Raw genomic sequence first — 18,449 nt, forward strand, 5'->3', positions numbered from 1 at the left:
CTGAGAGCCCTGGGAGTAGCAGTCTCTCCCCATATTACTTGTAGCAATGCCCACCATGTTACAGACTGTTCTGGGAGTAGCAGTCTCTCCCCATATTACTTGTAGCAATGCCCACCATGTTACAGACTGTTCTGGGAGTAGCAGTCTCTCCCTATATTAAATGCCCCCATGTTACATACTGTTCTGAGAGTCCATGAGAGTAGCAGTCTCTCCCCATATTACTTGTAGCAATGCCCCCCATGTTACAGACTATACTGAGAGTCCTGAGAGTAGCAGTCTCTCCCCATATTACTTGTAGCAATGCCCCCCATGTTACAGACTATACTGAGAGTCCTGGGAGTAGCAGTCTCTCCCCATATTACTTGCAGAAATCCCCCCTCCATATTGGATTGTTTTGAGAGTCCTGGGAGTAGCAGTTTTCTTTGCCTGCTCTCCAGCTGGCTGACTCTCCCCTTCCCTCCTCCAGCCCTCCTCCTCTCACACTCCTCCCAGCCTCTCCCGGCTGAGCTGGCTCCCTGACCCCCTGGAGGGAGGCTGTAGATTTGGGGTGTCCTGTGGGGTCCAGCATGCAGTGTATCCGCAGACAGCCAGCCCACTCCAAGTCAGAGGAGCTGATCCTCCAGGAGAGCAGCAGGAAGGAGTTCCAGAAAAACTGCACCCGGCTGGGTAAGTGATCCCACACCTACCGGGCTGACTTACTCTGTGCAGCTCAGGGGGGCCAATGGACTGCAACTCCCACACCCTCAGCACTGCTACCGCAACTTCTAGCTGTGTTACAGAGCGTCATGGGAGTTGTAGTTCTACCACAACTGGAACTCTGCTTTTTCCTCTACCCAACACTCCCTCAGTCCAGCAACTCCCCCCTAATCCTATTGGGAACTGAGTGTGTCCTTAACCCTGTGAGTGCCACGTAACTGTGAGTTGCTCAGCTGCCTGTAGTGTAAGGGTTAATCTCAAGTAACAATTTCCGTAGCCACCTCCTACCTGTTCAACTAGTGTATGTGTAGTACTGAGTTACTGTATCCCCAGTGAGTGAGGGTCCCTGTGTTACTGTATCCCCAGTGAGTGAGGGTCCCTGTGTTACTGTATCCCCAGTGAGTGAGGGTCCCCTGTGTTACTGTATCCCCAGTGAGTGAGGGTCCCCTGTGTTACTGTATCCCCAGTGAGTGAGGGTCCCTGGGTTACCGTATCCCCAGTGAGTGAGGGTCCCCTGTGTTACTGTATCCCCAGTAAGTGAGGGCCCCTGTGTTACTGTATCCCCAGTAATGAGGGTCCCTGGGTTACTGTATCCCCAGTAATGAGGGTCCCTGGGTTACTGTATCCCCAGTGAGTGAGGGTCCCTGGGTTACTGTATCCCCAGTGAGTGAGGGTCCTGGGTTACTGTATCCCCAGTGAGTGAGGGTCCCTGGTTACTGTATCCCCAGTGAGTGAGGGTCCCCTGTGTTACTGTATCCCCAGTGAGTGAGGGTTCCTGGGTTACTGTATCCCCAGTGAGTGAGGGTTCCTGGGTTACTGTATCCCCAGTGAGTGAGGGTCCTGTGTTACTGTATCCCCAGTGAGTGAGGGTCCTGTGTTACTGTATCCCCAGTGAGTGAGGGTCCTGTGTTACTGTATCCCCAGTGAGTGAGGGTCCCCTGTGTTACTGTATCCCCAGTGAGTGAGGGTCCCCTGGGTTACTGTATCCCCAGTGAGTGAGGGTCCCTGTGTTACTGTGTCCCCAGTGAGTGAGGGTCCCTGTGTTACTGTGTCCCCAGTGAGTGAGGGTCCCTGTGTTACTGTGTCCCCAGTGAGTGAGGGTCCCTGTGTTACTGTAACCCCAGTGAGTGAGGGTCCCTGTGTTACTGTAACCCCAGTGAGTGAGGGTCCCTGGGTTACTGTATCCCCAGTGAGGGAGGGTCCCCTGTGTTACTGTATCCCCAGTGAGTGAGGGTCCCCTGTGTTACTGTATCCCCAGTGAGTGAGGGTTCCTGTGTTACTGTGTCCCCAGTGAGTGAGGGCTCCCTGTGTTACTGTGTCCCCAGTGAGTGAGGGCTCCCTGTGTTACTGTGTCCCCAGTGAGTGAGGGCTCCCTGTGTTACTGTGTCCCCAGTGAGTGAGTGTCCCTGTGTTACTGTATTCCCAGTGAGTGACCAGTGAGTGAGGATACTGAGTTTCTGTATCCCCAGTGAGTGAGGGTCCCTGTGTTACTGTATCCCCAGTGAATGAGGATACTGAGTTTCTGTATCCCCAGTGAGTGAGGGTCCCTGTGTTACTGTATCCCAAGTGAGTGAGGGCTCCCTGTGTTACTGTGTCCCCAGTGAGTGAGGGCTCCCTGTGTTACTGTGTCCCCAGTGAGTGAGTGTCCCTGTGTTACTGTATTCCCAGTGAGTGACCAGTGAGTGAGGATACTGAGTTTCTGTATCCCCAGTGAGTGAGGGTCCCTGTGTTACTGTATCCCCAGTGAATGAGGATACTGAGTTTCTGTATCCCCAGTGAGTGAGGGTCCCTGTGTTACTGTATCCCAAGTGAGTGAGGGTCCCTGTGTTACTGTATCCCCAGTGAGTGACCAGTGAGTGAGGATACTGAGTTTCTGTATCCCCAGTGAGTGAGGGTCCCTGGGTTACTGTATCCCCAGTGAGTGAGGGTCCCTGGGTTACTGTATCCCCAGTGAGTGAGGGTCCCTGTGTTACTGTATCCCCAGTGAGTGAGGGTCCCTGTGTTACTGTATCCCCAGTGAGTGAGGGTCCCTGTGTTACTCTATCCCCAGTGAGTGAGGATACTGAGTTTCTGTTTCCCCAGTGAGTGAGGGTCCCTGTGTTACTGTATCCCAAGTGAGTGAGGTTCTCTGTGTTACTGTATCCCCAGTGAGTGACCAGTGAGTGAGGATACTGAGTTTCTGTATCCCCAGTGAGTGGTGAGTGAGTAAATCCGTTCCTGTCTTTGGCTGTTACAGTCCTGTTCCACACACTACACCCAGCATGACACATTGTTGGTGTTGTCAGACTATAGGAACTACATAACTTCCAGTGCACAGCAGGCTCACCAACATATAAAGGCAATTGTTGACTTAAGCCGTTTAAACACCGAAACAAAAGATTGTAAAGGCTCCACACTTGTATGTAATATGTGTTTTCATTGTGTGATTTAGGAGTTGGTTCAGTTACATTGTTTTTATGTACCTTACATAGTCTAAACCTATAACACAGTACTGTACAAACAGCCGTCATGCAATATAGAAATCTGATATCTGACTGTTACTCGCAGTGTAAGAAATCTGATATCTGGCTGTTACTCGCAGTGTAAGAAATCTGATATCTGGCTGTTACTCGCAGTGTAAGAAATCTGATATCTGACTGTTACTCGCAGTGTAAGAAATCTGATATCTGACTGTTACTCGCAGTGTAAGAAATCTGATATCTGACTGTTACTCGCAGTGTAAGAAATCTGATATCTGGCTGTTACTCGCAGTGTAAGAAATCTGATATCTGGCTGTTACTCGCAGTGTAAGAAATCTGATATCTGACTGTTACTCGCAGTGTAAGAAATCTGATATCTGACTGTTACTCGCAGTGTAAGAAATCTGATATCTGGCTGTTACTCGCAGTGTAAGAAATCTGATATCTGGCTGTTACTCGCAGTGTAAGAAATCTGATATCTGGCTGTTACTCGCAGTGTAAGAAATCTGATATCTGACTGTTACTCGCAGTGTAAGAAATCTGATATCTGACTGTTACTCGCAGTGTAAGAAATCTGATATCTGACTGTTACTCGCAGTGTAAGAAATCTGATATCTGGCTGTTACTCGCAGTGTAAGAAATCTGATATCTGACTGTTACTCGCAGTGTAAGAAATCTGATATCTGACTTACTCGCAGTGTAAGAAATCTGATATCTGACTGTTACTCGCAGTGTAAGAAATCTGATATCTGGCTGTTACTCGCAGTGTAAGAAATCTGATATCTGGCTGTTACTCGCAGTGTAAGAAATCTGATATCTGACTGTTACTCGCAGTGTAAGAAATCTGATATCTGGCTGTTACTCGCAGTGTAAGAAATCTGATATCTGACTGTTACTCGCAGTGTAAGAAATCTGATATCTGACTGTTACTCGCAGTGTAAGAAATCTGATATCTGACTGTTACTCGCAGTGTAAGAAATCTGATATCTGACTGTTACTCGCAGTGTAAGAAATCTGATATCTGGCTGTTACTCGCAGTGTAAGAAATCTGATATCTGACTGTTACTCGCAGTGTAAGAAATCTGATATCTGACTGTTACTCGCAGTGTAAGAAATCTGATATCTGACTGTTACTCGCAGTGTAAGAAATCTGATATCTGACTGTTACTCGCAGTGTAAGAAATCTGATATCTGACTGTTACTCGCAGTGTAAGAAATCTGATATCTGACTGTTACTCGCAGTGTAAGAAATCTGATATCTGACTGTTACTCGCAGTGTAAGAAATCTGATATCTGACTGTTACTCGCAGTGTAAGAAATCTGATATCTGGCTGTTACTCGCAGTGTAAGAAATCTGATATCTGGCTGTTACTCGCAGTGTAAGAAATCTGATATCTGACTGTTACTCGCAGTGTAAGAAATCTGATATCTGACTTACTCGCAGTGTAAGAAATCTGATATCTGACTGTTACTCGCAGTGTACACATTGAGAAATTGTAATATTGTGATCAAATATTAGATTATTATTGATAGGACATAATTATTGTATTTAGTGTAGCGTATAGTATTTATTACATCATGTAATATTGAGATCAGATAGGACATTATCACATACTCACTAGGAGTACATTTAATACGAAAATCAGACAATAAATTGTTGCATCCTTTGCAGGAGATGCCCTCAGATGTCCAAACCGTTTGTATCAGTTTTAGAATGCCCTTTCCCGTCCTGTAATGCTTCAAAGTGTTCCTAAAGGAACAATCTAGGCACCATAACAACTACAGTACACTGGCATCGGCTAACGCTCGGTCAATCACTGCCGCCTTCGCACTATTTGATTGGTGCTTCGGCGTCAGCCCGAGCAGAAGAGGAGCGGGAAAGACAGACCCCTGGAGAAGCATCTTTAGTGTTCAGTCTAGAACTGTTCAACACTTCAAGACAAGACTGTGCAGTGGGCAGTCAGACACCATAACAACTTCATCAAGAAACTATATATATATAATTTTTTTTAATTTTTAACAGAAAATAGTTTACAAAATGGTTTAATGTGAGCAGTGTTCCAACCATCCCTCAGCTCCTTCAGCACTGATCATCAGAAATGTAAGGGGATATTTTGGGAAGCTTTGTGTCGTACTAATTCATCACAATTTTATAACCGATCTCCTGAAATCTTGTATAGAATAGAACTTTGACGAGAGTGGATCATAATCTTAAATTAAAGACCACGTGGAAGCAATTGATAAAATATCGAGATGCTCCTGATAAGTAGTGCTAAGCGATTACAGTAGTCCTCAAATATCGCTTGCTGCCTGTGTAGATTTAAATGGGGCGAAAACAAACCATAAAAATGACACAACTGATGGTACGAAAAGGCTGGTTACCAATCCTGGATTCAAGGAATCCCCTGTACTGAGTGTACAGTAAACTGGTTTACAGCACCTCTTTTAAGCTTTAAAGTTATTCAAAGGTGGTAAATGTCAGAAAAATAAACGCTTTTCCTGAGGGGAAATTAGAAAATGCAAATGTTCAACATTTCTACAAAATTAATTCTAAAGAAAAGTTGACGTGTTCTTCAAAGGTAGTTGGGTGACAGATAGACGTGTGGTGTCAGTGAGTGAATTTTAAAATGCATTGGATTATGGCTGAAGATATTTTAGTACAGTTATTAAAAAATACAGTGCCTGGTGGAGATTTTGGGCAGTGGGATTTTAGCAATTTAAATTAATTGAATGTATTATTTTTACTGCACGCTATCCCTTTACGTCGATGTTTAAAGAGGAGTGGCCATATTTCTATTTTTAAAGTTTCGTAGTTTATGCGTAACAGAAAATGCTAGTAATGTGCGTGGTTTTTATGACCTATCAAACAGAGTTTACCAAATTAAAACATGCAATGTAGCATGACTTATGTTGTTTGCTTTGTGTCTTGCCTGTAACAACAGGAGCAATAATTTTATATTTAAAGGGACACTATAGTCACTAGAACAACTACAGCTTATGGTATTTGTTCTGGTGAGTACAATCATTCCCTGCCGGCTTTTTGCTGTAAGCACTGTCTGAGAAAAGAGTGTTTACATTGCCCCCTAGGGTCACCTTCAGTGGCCACTCCTCAAATGTCTACTGGAGGAGTTCAGCGTCTCCACGCTCTGCATGTAAACAATACACTTTCATCATAGAGATGCATTGGGGAGAAGGCAGCCTGCTATTCCATGTAGGTGGTCAATACCCCCAACACCCAGGACCAACCTAAGCATCTAGAGAGGCCAGGCATGTACTCCATACCGCAAGACATTTATCCGTCCTACGCTTAAAAGCCACCACCTGTTCCTCCATCTACCTGATCTCCTCAACACTATAGTGCCAGCTTTGGTATGTGGTTGTTGAGGTCACTTCTAGAGAATGCGGCTGTGCACAGTGACTAAATATTTTGAGATTTTAATTCTTTTTTTTTTTTTATATACCAATCAATTTGACACTGCCAAAGCGTATATCCGCAGGATGGAAACCAACTCCCTCGTCGGCTAAGGAAGCCATGTTATCAAACACCTGTTTCCAAAATGGTTCAGTGTGAGCAGTGTTCCAACCATCCCTCAGCTCCTTCAGCACTGATCAGAAATGTGAGGGGATATTTTGGGAAGCTTTGTGTTGTACTGATTCATCACAATTTTATAACCGATCTCCTGAAATCTTGTATAGAATAGAACTTTGAAGAGAGTATATTATAATCTTAAATTAAAGACCACGTAGAAGCAATTGATAAAATATCGAGATGCTCCTGATAAGTAGTGCTAAGCGATTACAGTAGTCCTCAAATATCGCTAGCTGCCTGTGTAGATTTAAATGGGGCGAAAACAAACCATAAAAATGACACAACTGATGGTACGAAAAGGCTGGTTACCAATCCTGGATTCAAGGAATCCCCTGTACTGAGTGCATGTGGGGGAATGAAAACCCCCTTCTATAGAGCGACACATGGTGGAGCCTTCAATGCTGTCAAAGCAAAAAATTGGTAGAATAAGTAACCTCAGAACCTTTTTAAAGGGAAAAATATAGAAAATATCACCACAGTGTATGTAGCAATAGTGCTGCTTCTTTTCAATATGCTAATCCCATAAATATAAAATATTGGTGAATTATGGGTTCAGCACTGACACCCCAGCAGCCTCTCCTTGGTGACAGAATTCTCTATGTCCCACTGTAGCTTTTGTTTCACCAAGGTAAAGGTTGCATCCTCAAGATATTTGTGGTCACAGACTTCTTCAGGTTAAGGGGATCCCACTAACTAATTCGTTATTAGAGATACGTTTTCTTGTTTCATTTAGATTTACAACTGTATCGCCCAAACGTCTATGTCCTGGGTCCTGATAGGGCCTCAGTGATGCATTACATTCTGACATAAAGCCACAACCAGAATATAATGGTAAACTGCTCACCTAAATCTTAGAGGTTCTACATTCTACGTGTTAAACTGGCAGGACGGGCTCCATTGCCAGCTGAACACTTGTGGCAGGTATTCCCTCTTGTAAATGGCATTTCTCCAATTGAAGCTCCTTGAATTGTGTTTTGTTATATATAATACTAGTGGGTCGGGGAAGCTGCAGGCGGTCCATGATTCAGGAATTTTGGATTCTAGCAGATGGCTTGTTTCCATTGGCCCCTCTCCATTGAGCAGGTATCTTAGGATGTTTTGATATTTGGAGAGGTTTCCTGCATGTGCCAGGACTTAGACCATTGTTCTTGAATGGAAATGTTTTTGTTGGGAAGATTAAAATTTAATTAGAGGGGAGGTCGATTGGAACATTATATATTTATTTGATTAATGGATGTCTTACAGAATATGTTACATTCATTCACAATGTGCCTGTCTTGGGTGACAGGTGGCATACTGTCCTTGTCACATCTCCTCTCTTGATGCTGTCCCTGTCCTGGTCCCTTGATGTTAACACCCTCTCAGTGCTGTAACCCATGACAGCTGTCTGATTAGACAGTTTTCCCAATATGGGCCTCCATTTAATAATTTGGGGTTCAGTTAATCACAAACACCCATGAACTTTAATGTTGTCCTCCATAGATAAATCTTTTGAAAAGTTTATCCTAAAATATTAAATCAGGGCTGGGGGATTTGTGTTTTTGTTTGGGAAGCCAATGGTTAAACTCTCTACATCTCACTGTTTAGTGACAACATTCCCTGCTGTTACGAAGTCGATGGACTTGCTACGGCACAGCGATCGTTCATAAAGCGGGGTTTTGCTCAGGAATGTGACACCAACTAGTTCCCCTCTCGCAGACATGAATTATTTATCGAACAAAAACAGAACGGCACAATGGACTTCTCCCGGGTTTATTTAATAACAATATGCATTGTAGGTTCAATAGTGAATGCAAACATCGGGTTTGGATTTACAGATCACATTCAGATCTCCTGACCGCAAGCTGTCTCTCTCTATACATTGTCTGACCATTTCCTAAAAAATAACTTGGCTTTATTTAATATCCCATTACAAAATGCTGAGCAGTAACACATGGGCCCTTCCTTTTATTTTTTAAATTTTTTTTAGGTTCCTCACTGTACAGACCTGCCAAACTAGGGATTTACATAGTCCTGGTTCCAAACGAGTAAAAATAATAATTATTAACCCTGTGTGTTGCATATCCCTCTATCTGTAAAGGGTTAAATCTGATCAATCCTGTCCTCAACCATATACAATGTACTCAGAAAGTATTCAGACTCCTTTCATTTTTTTTTATGTTGCAGCCTTATGCTACAATTGTTAAAAAAAAATGTTTTTCTCCTAATTTAAAAAAAACTTTGCAAGTTTATTAAACATAAATAAAAACAACCTAAAATATACACAATAGTCATCAGAACCACTACAGCTAAATGTAGTGATTCTCGTGTCTGTAGCCTGTTTCTGCAGGCTTAGTATTGTAAACGCTACATTGCTGCCTAGGGCCACCCCCTGTGGCTGTCACTCAGACATCCACTGGAGGGACTTCCTGGGTAAGGTCTGCAATGTTTGAAGGACCTAAGCTGACATGCATTGGACATGCATTAATTCAATGCATCTCTATGAGGAGATGCTGTTTGGTGCATCGTGGCGTTTGGCTGCTCATGTGCACCAACCTCTTAATGCTTTCCTATGGAAAATCATTGGATTGTTGAGATCATCAAGATTGATGATCTAATCCAAGGAGGAGGAGCCGGCCAGGGAGAGATCACTGTTTTGTGGGAGAAAAGGTAAGTACAATCCCTTTTTCCTTCAAGTGTGGGTTGGTACATTAACCAGTGAGCAAGTCATTATAGCATTAGTACATGTTTGTAATCCCAATGCTATAGTGTTCTTTTACATAGAACAGTGATATAAGTATTCAGACCCTGGCACTGAGGACCTCCGACTGGCACCTTCTGACAGTACAATGACCTTAATCACGCAGCCAAGCCAACTGAAGAGTGACTTGGGGACAACTCTGTGAATGTCCTCGAGTGGTCCAGCCAGTGCCCAGAAGTGAACCCAAACAAACATCTCTGGAGAAACCTGCAAATGGCTGTCAACTGACAGTCACCGTCCAACCTGACAGAGCTTGAGAGGATCTGCAGAGTCACATGGCATGAACTACCAAAATCCAGGTGTGCAAAGCTTGTTGCATCCTGCTAAAAAAGACTTTAGGCTGTCAATAGCTGTCTAAGGTGCCACACGAAGTGAGTTAAGGGTCTGCATACTTATGTGAATGTGATATTTCAGGTTTATTCTCAGTGACATATTTGCAATAGTGTCATCGATGTGTTTTTGCTTTGCTTGGTCATTGTGGTCATTGAGTGTAGACTGATGTGAAAAAAAAATAACGAGTATAAACAATTGTAACATGACGCTGCAATATAGAAAAATAAAGGGATCTAAATGCTTTCTGATTTTGGTCATTGTGCCCTAGGTGGGAACACGCAGTTTAATTTCTTTTCAATCCTTTTGCAGAGTTTCCTGTAGCAACCTTTTGTACTGATTTCCTGTTTTCAATCAGAGCTCTTTGTATGGTTTGTATCGGAATTAGATAAGTCTGAGTGTGGGGTGGCAATGATTGGATCGTGTTGCGTATTATGGCTTTCTATAGACAAACTATCTTTTCTCTATAATTTCTGGTCCGAGGAAGGTGTGCCAGATGTACCCAGGTAAACCTAATAAAGGACAGATTTTTCCATTCTTTCTTCTTTCTGGTAACAATTTGCCATTTGGCATAAAAATGACTTAATACTGCTTTTTTTTCTGGTTGAAGATAATGAATGTACCAATTTGCTATCCCTATAGATACTTGGTTGAATACATTTTTTTAGTTAATGTATTCTACGTAAAATTTAGCTTGTAATTGTTTTTTTAATTTACTTTTTATTTTTTTAAAAGACACAAGACTTACTTTAAGTAATTTTTGTTTATGAATAATTTTAGGTTTTTATTATGAAAGAGGTTAGCATTTCTAAAAACTCAATTCCCCAAAGTGAGATTACTGGGTGCACATTCTGATGAAAAACACTACTATCGCTAAGTCTTTTCTGAACTCAGGTTTGCAGGATGTGACCCCCGTTTCCCGGCTTGTTTGGCTGATGACATCCGAGGAAACTGTAATCCGTTTTCCTACACACAATATACATTAACGCTGCATATATACCGGAACCTATAGATTCCTGTCTTACATGAGTGCGCTATAGGAGTGAGTGTGTGTGCGGTTAAAACTCTATATTTACCTGCATTTTAATATTTTGCTAGTGGGAGAGTTTACAGAGATTCATTTTACGATTTCCTTTGTTCTGACAGGGCTGCAAGATGACCTGGATTTGAAGTTCCTGCTGACGGGGAGCGAGCTGTTCAAAGTAAAATCGGGGTCATGGCGGAGAGCGCGCTATTACAAGCTGCAGGAAGACTGCAAGACTATCTGGCACGACTCCAGGAAAATCCTCCGGTCACCTGGTAGACAGACATGTGAGTAGGGGCATTGAAACCTAAAATGGCCACCGTGGATGTATGGATATCCCTTAAACCCTTACACATTCACAATTAATGTCTAATTTTTACATCCACTCTGCTAGTAGCCACACAGATTATGTGAAATTTTGATTAGTCTATTGACACCATGACCACTTCACTGATTTCACCTTGTCATGGAATCTCTATGTACAGTGTTTTGCTTTGAAATGCTGCAAGTACAGAGATTATGGCATCGTCTTAAGAAAATCCAGAACTAAGTCACGGCTCACTAATGTCAATTCTTCACAAAATTTGCATCTGATGTCCAGACAGCCATTGGTGGCAAGCCCCCTCCCCCTTGGCCTTGCCTCACCTGTCCTCCATTCAGTCTGTCCTTCCTATCCCTCAGCCAAACAGCATTGGGTTGAGGGGAGAACTTGGACTCAGCGATAAAAAAGAGGCAAGTTGTTTTTATTTGGTGTGTGGGGGGTGATTAACACTTTAATTTATTACCGTAGTCACTAGTTTTTGGTTGGGTAACACTTTAATTTATTAGTGTAATCAAGAAAACAAAATCTGTATCATCTGTCTCAATGAAGAGACTTGCGTACATGTGGCATGATGATTATGTGCGGTATTGATGCCACTCTTGATGACTTGGGTGTGATGTTTCAACATTGATAAACTGAGTCTTGATATCAGGAGCCAGCATGTGCTTTAAGCATTGTTCTACAGTTTCTCTGAACTATGGCTGTAAAATGTATTTTAAATATAAATGATATATTTTATTACATTATGAGATATTACTTTCCCTTGTTATGGGCCCAATGATCCTGGATGTGTGGGTGTTCCCTGCTTGCTTGAGAAGCACAATACGTGCCAGAAACGACATCTCATGGAGGAGAGCAGAGGAACCGCTCTAGGAGTCTTCTACTATACTATATATATTGTGGTGCTTACATGGAGAAGTCGAAAAGCAGAAGTTGTACAGGTTGCTGCTGTAAATGTCTCGAATAATACTCAGCGCAAGTTCCTTTGCTGTTAAAATAACTATAAATATTGTAGCTGTACAGGAAAAAAACCTCAGTTTTTGTAAAGTGACTCATAGGTGCTGTTTGATCTACAACTGTCATAAACCAAGACTTTGTCACTCCGGGCGTTTAAAGAAAAACCCACAGGAAGCCAAACGTAGAGCTCAGTCCTCCTCCTGAAACTGACTGATTATAGTGGCATCAGACTGGGCATGCAGCATTGCCTGGCATGGCATTTGTATATAGTATCAGTGACTAGTTATTTCATTGATGTGGCTCTTTATCTTTTATTTAAGTACCTAACCTAGGCTCATGCCTGAATGTTCACATTTTATTTTGTTATACGTTGCAGAACAATGGACTCTGAGACATAGAATATACCAATTACTATTATTTATTGAGATATTGTTGTAAGTAGAGCCCTAAGATAATATTATGAATCCAAATGCTATGGTTCTGAAGCTGAGCACCGCCGTCCTGGACAGGAATCCCGCCATGAACAGCTATATTTCAGACAAAGCATTTCGGCAGTATGTTGTGCTTGCGGATCATATATGCTTCTCCCCATCTTTGTTTCCATTAACGATTTTATTTGTGGAATGTATTGATTACATTAAACCGAATATCACCTGATTATCTGCACGTCCGCCAATGGCCGTTTCTCTTTAAAGGAAAAGCAATTGGTTATAGTCTCTTGTGTCTATACACACTGATACCTCCAACTAAAATAACCTCCTGCTCGTCCATAATACATTATATATGAAGCAGAGGCGTAACTAGAAACCACGGGGTCTCTGTGCGAAAATTGCCAAAGCTCACTGTTGTCCAATGCCAGCAGCCGTCACAAGTGATGGCTGAAGGATCCAACCATTGTCTCACGCATCGTGTCATCCTCCATAGACCTTGGTGTTGTGTTCTTGCACCTTTAAAACATTTTTAACCTTTTCTCCAGCGCCAAGACTCTCTTGGTGTTCCGCCTGTGTCTCCTTCCGCAACGTAATCCTGCTCTTGAGCCAAGGGCCAGTCCAGTTTCCTCTTAAAGAAGCATTGAAAACTGATGCGTGTGCGCGGAAAGCCCTGCTCGCAAATGCTTCTCATAGGAAAGTATTATATTTAGTGCAGCGGCAGCGCCTCTAGTGGTTTTCTGGAAGACCGCCACTAGAGGTGTGTTTAATCCTGCAATGTAAACATTGCCGCTTGTACTAAACTGTAAATGGCGCTTTCCTTTCCTGGAGTGCAGAAGTTAATGCTTTTTATAATTAATGATCATAATAACCTGGCTCTGTGCACTGGGCATTTACAAGCAGCTGGGCAATTCTTTGTCTTTTTATTTCAATACCTGTTCTTTGTCTGCAGTACAATTGGTCTGGTCCTTCGTAGAAATGTGTACAGAGAAACATGGATCATATCAATGATAATATTTACAGTGTCATACAAAGACCTCAAAAAGATCATTTCATATTATTTGCTATAGAATCCATTAACAGGAGCCAAAATGTCCTGTTTCAGATAGAGGGAACCTATTCCCTATTATCTTGACATGATTTGGCCTTTATTCTGTCTGCGTTTCGCTACGACACTTCGGCAAAAACGTAACTCCCATAGACCTTGATATTTATCAGCGTGCTAGCACAGGAGCCTGGTATGTTTCTGTATTTGCAATGCAGACCTCGGTGTAATTATACTTCTAGTAGAATATTAGAAGTCCCCTATTGCTACTGGATAAAAGATATTCAGTGTTTCCTCCAGCGGCTCAAAGCATACAGAACTCTAGCTCACCTACCTAAAGTATAAGAAATCTAGAATTCCGTTGTGTCGATCAAATGGAGGAGAATTCTGGAAATATAGCCATTATCTCACCTGTATCTTTTCATCTCTAAATTTTACTGGAAATTTCACCTTTACAATCTAAATATTAAATACAAAAAATCCCAGAACATAAATGTAAAGCTTACCTTGAATCCAACACTGGGCCCAGTTCTTCCCTTGCTTTTATGATGTCACACCGCATCGTTGCTTCCCTCTCCAATGTCCAATCAAATGCTGCTTATAGAGAATCGCCAATCAGCCTTTTCTGATAAAGAATCATTGTATTCAATGCTTCTCTTTTAGAAGACGTGAACATTAAACCTCACGTTTTCATGGTGTGAAAGTTCATGAGCGGCAGGATGAGCTGTGTGACCGCTCATCTGGCCGCTACAGCTCCCCCCACCAGCCAATCCGAATGCTGGGAGGGGAAGCAGAGAGGCACGGAGGGCTGCGAAGAAAGAAAGTAGAGGTGTGGGGAGTAGAATAAACCGAGGGAAGGGAAGCATGTCTTGCAGGCTCGCTCACAGCACTGCTGGAGAAGTTGATTACCCCCTTCGCCAATGATCGATGCGTGCGAATGACGGATGTATTTTTTGCACAGAACTATCATTAGGCAGAGTTCATGTCCTGGGATTTCAAACTGGAACACTGAACATACAGATTGCTTGATCCATGGCCACTAAAAGGAGATGTTGCCATGGAGGTTGGAGTATTTTGTGGATAACGGAGTAACTTTAATGCTAAACGCTCCATATCAAGGTATTTTCCATAATTCTCTGATCACCTTTCACACCAATTCTGACAAATTGTCCCTGTTTTAATATGATTGTAAACTGGCAATGTCACAGCCCGGTCTCGTGATTACGGCGTGTGAGGTTGGTGACTCACTATGAATCAATTCAGTGATTCAAACATTTCCAGAAAACTTTTTTTTTTTTTTTTTTGCTTTTGCTTCCCCCCCCTAACAAATGTTTTTAAATTATTTTAAATACAACAGAAAAACATGGTGTGTCAGATTTACATTACCGAGCACCCCGATTTATTTTGGCTACAGGTAAGCAGCTGGTATTGGGCTGTCCTTCTTGGACCATTTGGGGTTTAGACTGACTTTAGTTGTTGCCCATTTGGAGTGCAACTGGGAATCATGGGGTCCCCCTGGCACACACTATGCGAAATATTCACACAGATCCAGGAATATGAAAGTAAAACCATAATCATTCATGATGTAGAGAAATAAGTTGGGGAAAACGCCTTTACGGACAGGTTAATTGATCTAGAAAATAAAAATTAATTTCCACTTGTCCAAACAGCTGCTGTGGGGTCAGTCTTAAAGGGACACTGTAGGCACCCAGACCACTTCAGCTAATTGAAGTGGTCTGGGTGCTGTGTCCCTTTTGCAATTAGTGCTGCCATGTTAAACATTGATGTTCCAGGGAAACTACCATGTTTACTTTGCAGCACTAAGTCTGCCTTCAGTGGCTGTGTACCAGACAGTGGTGTATTTAGGATTTGTGCTGCCCCAGGCGTCCTGCCCGGGCAACCCCCCCCCCCCCCCCCCTCCTTATTTAAATTTTCCCCACCCCTTCCTGTCAAGGCCGCACTTTGACTGACAGACGCACACTCACTGACAGACGCATACTCATTGGCAGACACACACTCTCATACACTGACAAACAATGACATATACACACTGACAGACATACACACAATCACACACACACTGACAGCCAGACACTTACAGCCAGACACACACTGACAGTAAGACACACACAATCACTCAGACACACACTGACCGCAAGACACACACAATCACTCAGACACACACTGACCGCAAGACACACACAATCACTCAGACACACTGACAGACCCCCCTCTCCCCAACATGAATTAATAAAGATAACTTTTTCTATTTTAGTTTAAATCCACCCAGCCTCCCTACCTTTGGAAGAGCTGGGTGGATTTTTTTTTTTACCTTTTTCGCCAGTGGGTCTTCTTGTAGGGAGGCAGGCAGGCACTTGGGCGGATAAGTAGAAATCCAGGCACTTGGGCGGCTGAGTAGAAATCCAGGCACTTGGGCGGCTGAGTAGAAATCCAGGCACTTGGGCGGCTGAGTAGAAATTCAGGTGGGTGGCACTGGCGAGTGATGCCGGGAGTGATGCCGGGAGCCGGAATATGACGTAATCAGTGCTCCCTCGCCAGCGCTGCCCGCCCGCATGGATTTCTACTTAGCCAAATGCCGCCAGGCTAACAAGGTATTTGCCTGGGCATTTGGGGGCGGCATTTTTTGCCGCCACCTGGAAAGTGCCGCCCAAGGCAAATGCCTTGTTTGCCTCGCGGCAAATACGTCCCTGGTAGCAGACAGCCACTGGGGGAGCTTCCCCAACTTGAAATCGATCTTTGATCTGGTATCTGACGCTGGAAATCCTCACACTCTGCATGAGGAACTATAGACCACGCTCGTCGTGGGATGGAGGAGGGGGCGGAGCGTCGACCCAGCACCGAGTGACGTCAGCACTGGGAAACGGAAAGTAAATAAAGGGTTTTTAAACTTTTTATTTACCGGGGGAGGGGGATGGGGGTGTGATAGAGGGGAGGGAGAGCGGTAGTGCCAGGAATACAGCTTTGTGTTCCTGCCACTACAGTATCCCTTTAAGGTTAGGACTCAAAAACATTTTCACCCAAACCAGAGTTACAGCAACTAAAAACTTTTTGTAACATTTATTTTCTCTGTCTCATTCATTTTTTTTTTTTTGTGTGTGTGTGCTCACATTAGATACAGAAATTTGAGTAAGATATATTTTGTGGGTAAACAAGCATTCACAATTTCTGTTAATACATTCCCTTTTTCCCTTTAATGCAATAACGCTGTGCCCACGCCTGGTGAAATCAAAGATCTCTCCTCGCAGAGTTTGCTTTATCTTCACAGGTTTATGACGGGACTTTGACCTTGGCACGGGAAGAAATAAGTGCTCCATAAGGGAGAGTCTGTATGTTCCTCTGTATTGACTCCAAGAGCAGCTTTAAATGCAGTGCTTGGCCACCTACCAGGGACATCTGACTTTATAATGGGGTTCTTGTTGGTTTTTTACCCCAGAGCTGATTCTCCGCTCAGATTCCTTCTCACCAGGGGTTATTTAGTTTGTGTTTCTAGAAGAAAACAGCTGCGTGTTTGTTTCAGCTGAAAATATTCTTGTTTTCTTTGGACGGTTTTAAGTTTTTTGTTTGACCACCTGAGGTGTGTTCTGTTTGAGAATAATTGTGTCTTCTGCGCTACAGTCTCTGAAGTTTTCAAAGTAATTCAGATTCCTAAGGTCTGCTTGGCGACAGTGTTCATTGTAGTATGACCTCTCCCTTTCTCACCTAGACATTGACTATTGTAGAATGACCTCTCCCTTTCTCACCTAGACATTGAGTATTGTATCTCTAGCTAGACGGTGGTCTGCTTGGTAAAGCAAAGTCTGTATTCCTGCAGCATCTATGGCCCCGTTGTGGCTGGATGTGCTCAAATGAAGGCATTCCACCTCTGTTCATAGTTTTATAAAAAGCTAAATCTCCTTTGTCGAAAATATTGTAATATAGCATTTCTACGTAGAATGGATGGACAGAGACTGAACACTTTTTTTGCTATATCAGAAACACTGTCTCAGCTGGATGTCTCTGGTGTTTGTGTAATACTGCAACTATTGACTACAATTTTTTAGCATATTTTCCCCCTTTCTATTACAAAATAAATTTAAAGGCAGGTGTGTTTCTTTATGCAGAACAAAAATATGCCATTTCCTAACTCTTATAGCATTTTATTTTTCATTACAAATCTTTGCTAAAATGTTAACACATTCTTCTATAAAGGAAGCAAAGTTAATTTGTTGAACACATTGCCTGTTTCATCACCTCAGTTTCTTTATTGCTTGTGTTGGGGTGTACTTATTCCATCAGACATTGGTGGCCAGGTGTAGTCTTCTTATTGCAGTTTCTGTTTTTGTGTTAACAGTTTGCGTTGATGACATTGAGGATGTGCGGCATGGCCATCAGACGGAAGGGATGCAGAAACACGCCAAGGACATCCCAGAAGATCGTTGCTTTTCCATCATCTTTAAAGGTCAGCGGAAGAACCTGGACCTTATTGCTGCCAGTAGTGAGGTGGCTGGTCACTGGACTGTCGGCCTCGAAAAAATCTTAACCAACTGCAAATCCATGAGCCAGAATCAGAAGCTCAAGCAGTATCCTTCCAGCTCGGTGTGATGTACGCATGAAATTTAGCAAAACTTGTGGAATTGGTATCAGAGGTCATGGCTAAGATGGGACAGCGATGTCCCATAAAGTAGCAGATACATGTTTACTCCTGTTCTGTACATTTGTTTTCAAAGCTTTCTAGGTTGATAGAATGGACACCATTACAAAAAAAAAAAATAATTGAAACAAACGACAAATGAAGCATCTGTTTTTTAAAGGTTTACAATGTTAAACTGTTCCAGGCCAGAAGTGTAACCCACAGAATG

At 42.9% G+C, this 18,449-nt stretch overlaps 1 protein-coding gene across 2 annotated transcripts in view; it reads left to right on the forward strand.

Moving 5' to 3' along the window:
• PLCD1 (phospholipase C delta 1) overlaps nucleotides 1–18,449 on the forward strand; it is a 70,797-nt gene that overhangs the window by 29,678 nt on the left and 22,670 nt on the right. Inside the window, exons 1-3 of one of the 2 annotated variants that reach the window (XM_063452728.1) lie at nucleotides 496–666; nucleotides 10,961–11,125; nucleotides 17,942–18,170. In XM_063452728.1, the coding sequence (XP_063308798.1) occupies nucleotides 567–666; nucleotides 10,961–11,125; nucleotides 17,942–18,170 (494 nt within the window). In that variant the 5' untranslated portion in view covers nucleotides 496–566. Of the gene's footprint in view, nucleotides 1–495; nucleotides 667–10,960; nucleotides 11,126–17,941; nucleotides 18,171–18,449 lie in introns of those variants that run through there. The other variant, XM_063452729.1, reaches the window with a different exon arrangement.

The sequence above is a fragment of the Pelobates fuscus genome, chromosome 4 (genome assembly GCF_036172605.1).
Source record: "Pelobates fuscus isolate aPelFus1 chromosome 4, aPelFus1.pri, whole genome shotgun sequence".
Lineage (NCBI taxonomy): Eukaryota > Metazoa > Chordata > Amphibia > Anura > Pelobatidae > Pelobates > Pelobates fuscus.